This window comes from Schistocerca americana, chromosome X (genome assembly GCF_021461395.2).
Source record: "Schistocerca americana isolate TAMUIC-IGC-003095 chromosome X, iqSchAmer2.1, whole genome shotgun sequence".
Classification (NCBI taxonomy): domain Eukaryota; kingdom Metazoa; phylum Arthropoda; class Insecta; order Orthoptera; family Acrididae; genus Schistocerca; species Schistocerca americana.
In genome coordinates this window covers 730,210,154-730,222,445 of record NC_060130.1, presented here as the reverse complement: position 1 = coordinate 730,222,445, position 12,292 = coordinate 730,210,154, and the positions used below count along the sequence as shown (strand labels likewise).

The 12,292-nt window shown below is 44.2% G+C and overlaps 1 protein-coding gene across 6 annotated transcripts in view; it reads right to left on the bottom strand.

Annotated features, from left to right (window-relative positions):
* Positions 1-12,292, bottom strand: part of LOC124554848 — a 142,045-nt gene that overhangs the window by 90,043 nt on the left and 39,710 nt on the right. For all 6 annotated transcript variants that reach the window (XM_047128516.1, XM_047128513.1, XM_047128511.1 and 3 more), the window contains one exon: positions 1,610-1,726. In XM_047128516.1, coding sequence (XP_046984472.1) covers positions 1,610-1,726 — 117 coding nt within the window. The remainder of the gene's footprint in view (positions 1-1,609; positions 1,727-12,292) is intronic.

Sequence of the window (12,292 nt, the reverse complement as noted above, 5' to 3'; positions counted from 1 at the left end):
GGCTCTGAGCACTATGGGACTTAACATCTGTGGTCATCAGTCCCCTAGAACTTAGAACTACTTAAACCTAACTAACCTAAGGACATCACACACATCCATGCCAGAGGCAGGATTTGAACCTGCAACCGTAGCAGTCGCACGGTTCTGGACTGAGTGCCTAGAACCGCTAGACCACCTCGGCCGGCAGAGTTTTGGAGCACACAGTCCAGAGCATATTGTTGAATATGGGGCTCTGCAGCTGAGTAACGGCATGCATTTGCATGCTGACACTAACTATGACACTGTCAGTTATGACTGCATTGGGCATGGGGTCATTGGAGCTGGACCATGGATCAATGGAATCGGTTGGATGAATTACAAATCATGTCAACACCAGGTTGATGGTTGTTTCTGGCTACATTGTCATCCAGGTGAACAGCCGCTTGAAAAATGCACCATACCATGGACGCAGGCCAGTGGAGGCAATATTATTCTATGGTGAGTATTCACCAGGGCTTCCCTGGGCTCTGTGGTAGTAATCAAAGGCACTGTGACAGTTGTGGACTATGTGAACATTATTGTGGAGTACCTGTATCCCTGTTACAAGGTCAGAATCATGCCAATAGGGTTTGAAGAACTTGATAGTAAACTTGTGTTGCTGTCTTGACCATCAAATCTGCCCGATATAAACCTGATGGAACAAATATGGAATACTACTGGACACCTGCTTCACACTCACAAACTCCCACCCACAATTTATGGAAATTGCGTGATCCATGTGTGACGTCTTGTACCACATACCTCCGGAAACCTACTGAGGAGTTGCTGAATCCACACCATGCAGAATCGTTGCTGTATTGGGTTCCAAATGTGCACCAAAATACTATTAAGCAGGTGATCATAATGTTTTGGGTATCTAGTGTATGTAAACATGGTTAATCCAGAAATATTCGCAAATTATAATGCTGTTAAGTTTCAAATGAAACTTGGTCACTCTGGAACATCAAGTGGCACAATCAGTAACTGGACAATTTAGTGCCACTGAAGTTTTAAAACGTTATAATATTGTCGTATAGCCCATGATAAAAATCAACATCTTGCACTTAATATTGTCAAATGTATTAATCTCTTCTTTATGACTTTCAGCTTACTGTCGTTTCATTTTAAACATTAAGTGCTGAAGTCATGTCTGACAATATAAGGCAGAGGAGCTTTGCCAAATGACTTCCACTTTCACTGGCACAGATTTCTTACTCCTGAGCACTTGGTAAGTCATTTAGTAACTAGCATAGTTTCTAACAGACAAAACTCACTAAAAATCTTATTTACAGCTTCATAAAAGGAAAGGTAATTTTAAGCACATAACCAGGAAACTATTTTCCAACCAAGTAATCACAAGTAAGCAACAATTTCTTACCACCAAAACACTAAAAGATTCAAGTGGCAAGGCAATTCTTAGATTATACATGATACTGAGCACACACTTCACGGACAGTCACTAGTTACTATCACAAGTAGACCACCAGTATGCTATGTAGTGACAGCTGCTAAACAAAGTTTTAAAGAACACAAGGATTGTATTTTTTTAAATCATTAATGCCAAAAACTATTACATAATTTTGAGAAATACCTTCCACACTGGTGTAGAGTTTTCAATCATGAGACGGGACACACTTATGTATGGATCCATGTGCTTTACAATGCTACAGTGAAATGGATTTAATTGACTTCGTTGAATCGTATTGCCCTTAAAAACAGAAACTGAGATTTAAAACACACACAAGATGAAACAAACACAAATGATTATTTTTTTAACTACTAAAAATGATTATCTAAAATCTTGGGAAATTATTCATAATATTTCTTTGACATGAGTAACTTAGCTCTAAATGCTAAATGTCAGTTAAAAAAATGTTTGTTATGAGAAAGGCAAGCTGGTTACTTTACATGACAAAACAAGAGAAACGTAAGAACTCACTTTTTTTTATGTTCCATCTCTCTACAGGAAATAGTACTAGTCAAAACTAGGAAAACAGGTCTTATGTCTGGAAACCAATTCTCATTGAGATATGGGCCATCCTATCTTATGATAGCTATCTGTCTACTGACACAAGAGGAGGTGTTCAATGTGGTTAGCACTAACTCTTACGTGTCCTTCAGCCCTTTTCAAAGCAACATGAACTTGTGGAAACACATCTGGCTACCCCTGGTTTTGGTCAAATGCATGGGACACACGTGTGCATGTTGTCGATGGGTGTGGAATACACCAATGACTTTACATATCACCATTGCCAGAAACCTATTAGATTAAAGTTAAGTGAATGGGGAACCCAGACTACAGAACCTCCTCAACAAAATATTCATTAAATGTTTAGGTTTGATACTGTTATACAAGGTGCTGCATCATACATAAAGCACATCTGTTATCTTTCTGCCAGGGTGACATCTTCTGACAGTGTGGATAATCTGTCATGCTGAAATTGGAGATAGACAACACCAGTTAATTTTTTTGGTAAAGTGTATGACCCTACAAATCTGTCCTCCACAATTCCTACTTGTATATTGACACTAAGATGAATCTGATGTCCTGCTGCCATGATTGTTCAAGAATTTCAATCTGTCCATATGTGGTTGTTATGGTAACTTATTACCCCACTCTGAATTGTGCCTCATCCACAAACAAAACAAACTGTGAATCTGGTATCTTCAGAGCTCTGTCTTACAAAACACTTGCAGAATTGTTACCTGATATAGGGATCTTGTGGCCTCAGAGCTTCAACATAGTGTAAGTAATATGGAGAAAGCATAACTGAACACATGAGAGTGTAGTCTATGCCTTCAGCACGTCCAGTTCTTCATAAACTTGTTCCAAGATCATCTTTTACTCATTACAATAATCAGTCCTCCATACACATGTGGCATACATACTGCAAGGCACCACAATCCCTTATTGTTGCTGCATATGATCCTGTGCTTATAAGTCACTGAAACAATCCGCTGAACATATTTTTCAGCTGGAATGCAGCTCATAGGAAGTAATTCTGCTTACGTGACACACATCCTTTTTGTTAATGCTTTTGGTTATGACAAGCAGAATACCTAGTCTGTCAGTTCATGGTGGAATAAAGGGGCTCCATTTCACTGTTTACATTGTTCACGTGCCATGGTAACACTGACCTTGTTCAGGTGCCAGCACAACCTCACAGTGTACAGGGGTGGACAAAAATATGGACACATTACAAAATTTGTGCTTGAGCGTAAATGCAGTTGCTAGCCAAGCCCGCAGGTGACACTAGTATCTTTGAGAATAAATGGCACCTGTGGAATGCCCTCAATACATTGCAAGTATCAGTCACGGTCAGAACAGCGTTCTGTGTAGTTGGGAGTGCATTTCGTCAGAGTTAAAAGAATTTGAAAATGGGAAAATTGTTGATGCTTTTGTGGTGGGTGCTTCCATAATCAAAGTAGCCAAAGTGTTTGGTGTTTCAAGAGGCACTGTATTGAAGTTTTATACAACATACAGGCAAAGCGGAGAAACATAATTTGCTAAGTCACAATGCAGACAGAAGTGTGTGTTGACCGACTGTATCAGATGGTAACTGAATAGAGCCAGAATGAGATTTTCACTCTGCAGCGGAGTGTGTGCTGGTATGGTAGCTGAATAGAATTCTGACAGAAAATAAGAGGATGGCAGTTGCAAAAGTCATTCAGAACTGAGTGTTGCACTCGTGAACCCTATCAGCACTGAAACAACACAAAAAATGGCTCTGAGCACTATGGGACTCAACTGCTGTGGTCATTAGTCCCCTAGAACTTAGAACTACTTAAACCTAACTAACCTAAGGACATCACACACATCCATGCCCAAGGCAGGATTCGAACCTGCGACCGTAGCAGTCGCACGGTTCCGGACTGCGCGCCTAGAACAGCGAGACCACCGCGGCCGGCGAAACAACACAAAGAAAGCTCCATAAGCTGGGAACTGCATAGTGAGCTACAATTACAAAACCATACTTTAGTAATGCAAATGTTTATAACAGAATAACGTGGTGTTGAAGCCATAAAACAAGGACTATGGAGCAATGGAAGAAAGTCATTTGGTTGGATGAGTCTTCTTTCACACTGTTTCCAACTTCCGGCTGAGTTAAGGTTTGGCGCATGCCATCCCAAGCCTACACTGCTGATGGCTTGTTGCCAAGACTGACACTTGGCGGGGGCTCAGTGATGAATTGTGTGGTCGTATCGTGCTATATCACAGACTCTATGGTTACTCCACAAGATCACATTACTGGCAAGGATTTGGTGCGATTTTGGCTGATCAAGTCCATCCTGTGGAACAATATTTGTTTCCCAATGATGGTGCTGTGTTCCAAGATGCGTCATACAGGACTGGTTTTGTGAACATGTCAATGAATTTTCCAATCTCCCTTGGCCACTACTGTCACCAGATCCTCTGTGGTTTACTTTGGAAAGGAGGATCTGTGACTGCCATCCACCTCCATTATCGTTACCTGAACTTGCTCCTATTTTTCATGAAGAATGGTATAAGATTCCATTAAAAACCATACAGGACCTGTGTTCATCTCTTCTGAGCTGACTGGAAGCTGTTTTGAATGCCAACGATTTTCCTAGACCATATTAGGTATGGTAACGTGTGGTGTTTTCAGTATTTTCATATTTTTGTCCATCCCTGCAAGAGACGGTTATAATTGCTATGTCTGACAGCAGCACCACAGTCAGAGGACTAAGTACAGAGCAACAACCTATAAGAAATGAGCAATGAATCTCAAAAAGGAGACAGCCCATACCACTGAGTACTGACCGTTAAACAGAAGTAAAATGAGCCATATCTCAAGTATTTCTTTCTGGGCAGATGTCTGGAGGACCCTTTTTCTCTAATTTTGACTATTATTATCTCCTATAAGAATACACGACACTTTTTTTTAAACAGCCCATATAAGGGAACATATAAAATAAATAATATTTTAAAAGCTAGCCAATGGACTGCAGCACCTGTAAAATAATTAGCTAACATCAGCTTGAGTTTCCAATTAGGTAATGGTGCTGGACAAATATCATGATTTCTGCAAATTTTAGGAATATAGTGAGAAGTACCCATATAGCATGTTAGTGTGTACCATGACAAACCAAGCACTGGATAAATATATAATAGAATACATAACACTATTCAACTGAGCTTGAAGTCGCATCTACAATCTTCCAAATTTAATAACAAGTGTTCAGAGTTAGAATGGCTTTGTTTCATCTCTGTGGCTGGAAGCAGCTATGCCATAGCTAAGTGGTTTGTGTAATTGCCCATAGCTTGTTGCCCCTATCTGCTACCCAATCTTCCTTCTATCGATGAACTGTCCTCTGCTTCAGCAGCAACCACTCTGCATATACGGGCACTTTTAAACTATGTCACTGTAGGTCCTTTTTTAAATATGCCACTGTAGGCCTCAAGTAGCCTCCTTATCATTTCTTCGTCCCAAATTCCTACAAGACTTGGTATCCAGTAGACCATCACCTCTTTCCCCAAATGTGGCAGATGAATGAAGGATGAATCAGACTAATTTCTATGCTGAGTACATGCACTGGGTGGATTTTAGTGCACTCGTGGAATCTGAGTTGTTTAATTTCGCAGCTTGACTGCAGCTAATCTGCTCCACTGCCTTCAGATCACACTGATCATGTGAGGTTGTATAGTGGCTAAAGCATGGACTTCCATTTGGAAAGAGAGGGTTTCACGTTACCATTTGGCAATCCTAACTTAGGTTTCCTGTGACTTCCCTAGATCAGTATAGGCAAAATCTAGAATGGTTTCCTTGAAAATGACAAACTTAATTTTCTTCTCCACCTTTATTGACAGTTGATATCATTTTATTGTAGGCTGCAAATGCAGCTCCTGAATTCTAGGACTGACTTTGCTCATTGCTAAGGAAGAGCCTGTGAGCATTTCCAATACTCATAACTTACTGAGGCAGTCTTTTTTCTGGAATTGGTGTCACTAGGCATTGATATTCACCAAGTATTTCACAAGTTGTTTCATTTCTGTGGTCATGACTGACCTTACATTCCACATTTGAATTCTAAGTCCAGAGAATCTATGCACATATCCAGTTTCATCAATATTCTGATCTGTCGGGTTGTTCCTTTTGCTGTCCACAATAAAATGATATTGGCTGTCAATAAATGGTCTCCAGTAAATGACTGTATCTGCTGGATAAATGACGATCTTCTTAGTCAATTGTTATGTTTCATCAGAGGATGCTGATGAAGAAACAACGAACAATTTCTAACTTGTGCTACAGGATGTAGTAGGCTGACTACCAAGACATTCAATATAGTTGGTAATAGGAGACTTCAATGCCCAAGTGGGAAGAGAAGATGAGTGTTGTCCAACAACTGGTTCTTTTAGTAGCCATGCAACAAGCAATGACAATTGTATCAGAGTTATTAAATTTGGTGAAACAAGGATAATGACTCTCCCTGCAGAGTAGTAAATAAATTTATCTGGATCTCCTCTGATGGGAGTACAATAAGCCAGATCAACCACGTTCTAGTTGATCGAGGATGTCATAGAAGTGTCGAACATGTACAAACCATCAGTGGGGCACATATGAATACCAAGTAGCAAAGTAATGCTGAAAGGATGGCCTGCTTTGACAAGGATAAATTGGAAGGTGCAGAAGTAAGAGCGCACTCTCAAGATAAACCTCAATATCAGAGGATCCTAACAATGTGGAATGTACGATGTTGGTTTTATGGAATGCAGTGTCAGTGAGAGCAAATGACAAGCTTGTTTGCCATCCAAAATGAAGAAGTAAGCTGTGGTTCAATGAAGATTGTTGGAAATTTGTGAAGACCACATCAACGAAGAGGTTAAAATAGCTAGAACAACTTTTGGAAGATGCAAATACAGCTTATTTTACACATCAGCTCACAAGGTTGGTTGGTTTGTGGGATTGAAGGGACCAGATTACAAGGGCCATCGGTCCCTTTTTCCACGAACTTTAAACACCCACAAAGAATAAAAACAAACAACGGAGATTACAAGGGATGACACAGGACAAGAAAGACACAGACAGAGACCAGCCAAAAGGAATTAAAATCACACAGAGTGTGACAGTGGTTGGCCGACCATGAAAACAAAAAGGAAAAGCCAACCACCAAGTGACACACTAAAAACCACAATCTAAAACCGTCAGTCAAAGGCCAGACTCAACACAAAAAAAGGACAAACACTTAGATCAAGCGATAAAAATCGCCTGCACGAATAAAACTCAAAACTAAGTCTGCCATTGCAATGTCATCTGATAAAAGTGCAGGAAGCATATTAGGCAGCCCGTCTGCCGGAGCGGAGTTAAAAGCGGGCAGTCCAACAAAATGTGGACCACCGTCAAAGCCGAACCACAACAACAGAGAGGTGGGTCCTAGCGGCGCAATAAAAACCCATGTGTCATCCAGGTGTGGCCAATGTGCACCCGGCAGAGTACAACAGAGTCCTTGCGAGAGACCCACAAGGAGGAGTGCCACACAGCGGTAGTCTCCTTGATGGCCCGAAGTTTGTTGGGTGAAGGCAGGGTGCGCCATTCATCACCCCAGGTACCAAGGACCTTCTACCGCAAAACTGACTGAAAATTGCACTCCAATAGGCCGACCTCCAGGACTGGGGCACTGACAGCCTGTTGGGCCAGCATGTCAACACATTCATTTCCCAGGACGCCGACATGACCCGGGGTCCACACAAAGACCACGGAGCAGCCGCAATGGGCAAGAGTGTGGAGGGACTCCTGGATAGCCATCACCATAAGAGGGCGAGGGAAACACTGGTCCACAGCTCGTAAACCACTCAGGGAGTCACTACAGATAACGAAGGACTCACCTGGGCAGGAGTGTATATACTCTAGGGTGCGAGAGATGACGACCAGCTGGGCAGTGAAAACACTGGAGCCAGCCAGCAATGAGCATCATTCAGAATGATCTCTTAGAGTAGGAGCATAACCAACACGACCAGCAACCATCGAACTGTCAGTATAGACCACGTCAGAGCCTTGAAATGCAACAAGGAGTGAAAGAAAGTGATGCCAGAGGGCCTCAGGAGGGACTGAGTCCTTCGGGCCCTGTGCCAAATCGAGCCGAAGGTATGGGTGGAGCACACACCACGGGGGTAGACGTATATGGGCCTGGAAAACAGGTGGGAGAGGGCAAATCTCAAGCCCAGAGAGGAGAGCCCAGATGCGAACCGCGATCGTACTCCCCAAATGGGGCCATCAATCTGGAAGATGGACGACTGAGTTGGGGAACAGCAGATGGTAACTGAGATGCTCGGGCAAGCTACAAACGCGTGTAGCATAAGCGGCCAGTAATTGTTGGCACCGGAACTGCAATGGAGGGATACCAGCCTCCACAAGTATGCTGGTGACAGGGCTTGTGTGGAAAGCTCCAGTGGTGAGTCAGATCCCACTGTGAAGGATGGGGTCCAGCAACCACAATGCGGAAGGAGATGCTGAACCATACGCCAGGCTACCATAATCTACACGGGACTGGATTAACGCATGGTGCGGCCGTAGAACGGTACACCGATCAGCACCCCAGTTGGTGTGACTCAAGCAACGAAGAACGTTAAGATGCCGCCGGCACATTTGTTTAATCTGTCGAATATGAGGGAGCCAAGACAACTGGGTATCAAACACCAATCCCAAAAACCGATGCATCTCCACCACAGCAAGAGGTACGCCATCAAGATAAAGCCATGGCTCAGGGTGAACAGTGTGAAGCCGGCAGAAATGCATAATGCAGGTCTTGGCAGCTGAAAACTGGAAGCAATGCACTACAGCCCATGAGACGGAGCCAGAAGGCCCCGAGACTCAAGTATCCAACTCAACCTCTGGCTCACCATGTGTTCGAGCAACTTGCAAAGAACATTGGTGAGGTTAATGGGGCAGTAGCTGTCCACCTCCAGTGGGTTCTTGCCAGATTTCAACACAAGGATTACGATGCTTTCCCGTCATTGCGACAGGAACTCACCCTCAACCCATGTGGTGGTGGTTAGTGTTTAACGTCCCGTCGTCACCCTCAACCCAGATACGGTTGGAAAGGTCTAGGAGGTGTCACTGGCTGTCCTCCAAGAGATGATTGAGCATCTGGCAGTGGACGCAATCTGGCCCGGTAGCCGTATCAGGGCAAGCCGCCAGGGCACTTTGGAATTCCCACTCACTGAACAGAGTGTTGTACGATTCAGGATGGCGAGTGTGGAGTGAAAAACTCTGACGTTCCAACCACTCTTTCACTGGGCGGAAGGCCAGCGGGTAATTCGCAGAAGCGGAACTCTGAGCAAAATGCTCTGCTAAGCAGTTTGCAATCGTGTCGGAGTCAGTACAGACTGCTCCATTCAGTGAAAGCGCAGGCACGCTGATGGAGGTGTGATAGCCATAGAGGCACCGAATCTTGGCCCAAACCTGTGATGGAGAGGTACAGAGGCCAATGGTGGAGACATACCTTTTCCAGCACTCCTGCTCGCATCGGCGAATGAGGCAGCGGGCTCGAGCACAGGGCGGTGAGTTGTTCCAATGATTGACGCCGCTTATGACATTGGAGGGCCCACCTGCGATCTCTAATCACCTCAGCGATCTCAAGTGACCGCCAAGGCACAGTCCTCTACCAAGGGGACCCGTAAGAACAGGGAATTGCAGATCCTGCAGCAGTAACGATGCTGGTGGTGATCGAGTGAACCACCACATCAATGGCGTCATGGGAAAGAGGCTCAATGGTTGCAGTGGAGGCAAACGAGTCCCAGTCAGCCCTATTCAAAGTCCATATGCGGAGGTGCTCAGAAGAGTGATGCTGGGGCAGTGACAGAAAGATCAGGAAGTGGTCACTACCACACAAGTCATCATGCACACTCCATTGGACTGATGGTAAAGCTGAGTACGTGCCACGCACCACACTGAAATGTGTGAAGGCACCATTATTTAAGAGGGAAACGTCGAGCTGTGCCAACACTTGCTCAATGACAGTGCCTCTGCCTGTTGCCACTGATCCACCCCACAGAGGGTTATGGGTGTTGAAGTCACACAGTAACAGAAAAGGTGGCGGCAATTGGGCTATAAGTGCAGCCAGGACATGCTGCGGGACATCACCATCCAGTGGAAGATAGAGACTGCAGACAGTAACAGCCTGAGGCGTCCACACCTGAACAGCGACAGCCTCTAAAGGTGTGTAAAGAGGGACACACTCGATGTAAAGAGAGTTAAGGACTTCGATACAGACGCCACCAGATACCCTCTCATAAGCTTCCCAGTTCTTATAATAACCTCGATAGCCACGAAGGGCAGGGGTTCACATCGCCAGTAACCAAGTTTCCTGAAGAGCAATGCAGAAGAAAGGGTGAAGGCTGAGAAGTTGTCAGAGCTCAGCAAGGTGGTGGAAAAAACTGCTCCAATTCCACTGGAGAATGGCATTGTCCATGGCCGAAAAAGGTGTGAAGGGACCGAGGAAGCAGATTACACCACTGGGTCACCTGCTGCCACTGACTGAGTACATATGGGAGCAACATCCATCATGTCTGAGGAACCGGTGAGATCAAGGTCCACAGCGGACACCAGGTTCTCCACCTCATCCTCAGACGCAGAGCTGGTAGGTAACGACAGTGGTGGGGATGCCTCCGCAATTTCCTTTGTCTTAGGGGTCTTTGGTTTTGATTTCTCGCGCTGTTCCTTGTGGTGCTCTAGCTGGAAGGGCTTCTTTGATTCAGTCTCTGGGACTGAAGAGAACCGCGAAGCCCTACGACCAGCTACCTGGGGCTTCTTCAGCCACTGCCAGGTGTCTAGTTTGCCACTAGTAGGAACCTGGGAAGGCAGAGACCCAAGAGACCCCGTCCTAGTGAGAGAAGCAGAAGAAGTGGAGATGGAGGTCCCTGATGGTTGGGGGAGGGAGGGGGGGGGGGGGTGCTGTTCCTTCACTTGTTTGGAAGGTGGTAGGACAAGAAGTAGACAATTATGCCACTGTAATGTGGGTTACAAATGTTTTTTGATTGCAGACAGGTCGGTAGAATCAGTACCATTAAATAAGACGCCAGGAATGGTTGTCAGCTACTGGTTGCCTATTAGAGCATGTAGATTGGCCTCGTCTGGGAGGAAGAGGCATGCATTCCCAAAGAGGAGTAATAGTGTCCCCCTGCATTTTTTTCTTCCTGTGCTAAATTAAAATGAGCCCTTGCACACATCTGCTTAAAGTTTATGAAAGTGGTCATCAAGGAGCATCACTCGTACTGTTTAAGAACATGAAAACATCACAGGCACAATGCAGAAATGACGTTTAAAATTTTATGGACACCTAGCACGCATCTTTTTTTTTTAAAAAAAAAAAAAAAAAAAAAAAAAAAAAAAAAAAAAAAAAAAAAAAAACCACACACCACTTCAATTACATCACATCATTAACGCCCACCTCTAAGTGGATAGAAATGGTCAAATCAAATGCACAAGAAACTGCCAAAACAGAGAATAATTAAGAAACGAAGTCACCAGCATAAAATCATTCGAAGAGAAACCACTAAAAAGGACGTCCATAAATTACATTTCTCAGGAGGTGATAAAGAAAAGATATGAAAGAATGAAGAGGTTCTGGGAAAAGAGGCAAAGGAAAGTCAAGGAGCCTTGAGTTATATGTGGTCTATTGTTGGCCAAAAGTCTGAAGAAAGAACTGTCACTACAATTCCTTCAGATCATCATGGGACAGGCCAGTGGCAACTAGGGGCTGTGGAATGGGGAACAGCTGTTTCCGCAGCACAGACAATCGCAACACTGACATCCCTGAGGACATTGTGGATAATTCCTAATGAGGAGGCAGCAAAGATGACATTGGAGATACAGATCTTCTAGTTCACATTCTGAAGTGTCCAGTGGGGTTGCCAGTGTCATGAATGGTGCCTGAAGCAACAGGACCAGTCAAAAGTTGTTGCTGTTGCAGCAATTGCTGTTCATGGATCATTACATCATGGAAACAAGGTTGGAAGAGCAAACTGTGATGTCAATGGTAGAGAACATGCCGTGAGCTGTACAAAAATGAGTACAGATTCTATCATTGAAATAACACAGGTCACAATCAGTAAGCAGTTGCTCTATCGGGATACCTCTTTCAGGTGGTGTGATACTCCCTCCCTCCCTCCCCCCCCCCTCCCCCTCACTAGGGATTCTGCATGTTGAGATCCCCAAACAGGACAAAGGGTGTGGGGAGTTGCTGCATCAAGTTGATCTCCCCAGCATACATTTTTACCTTTCAGGAGGTATGTAAATATTACAGAAGATGACAT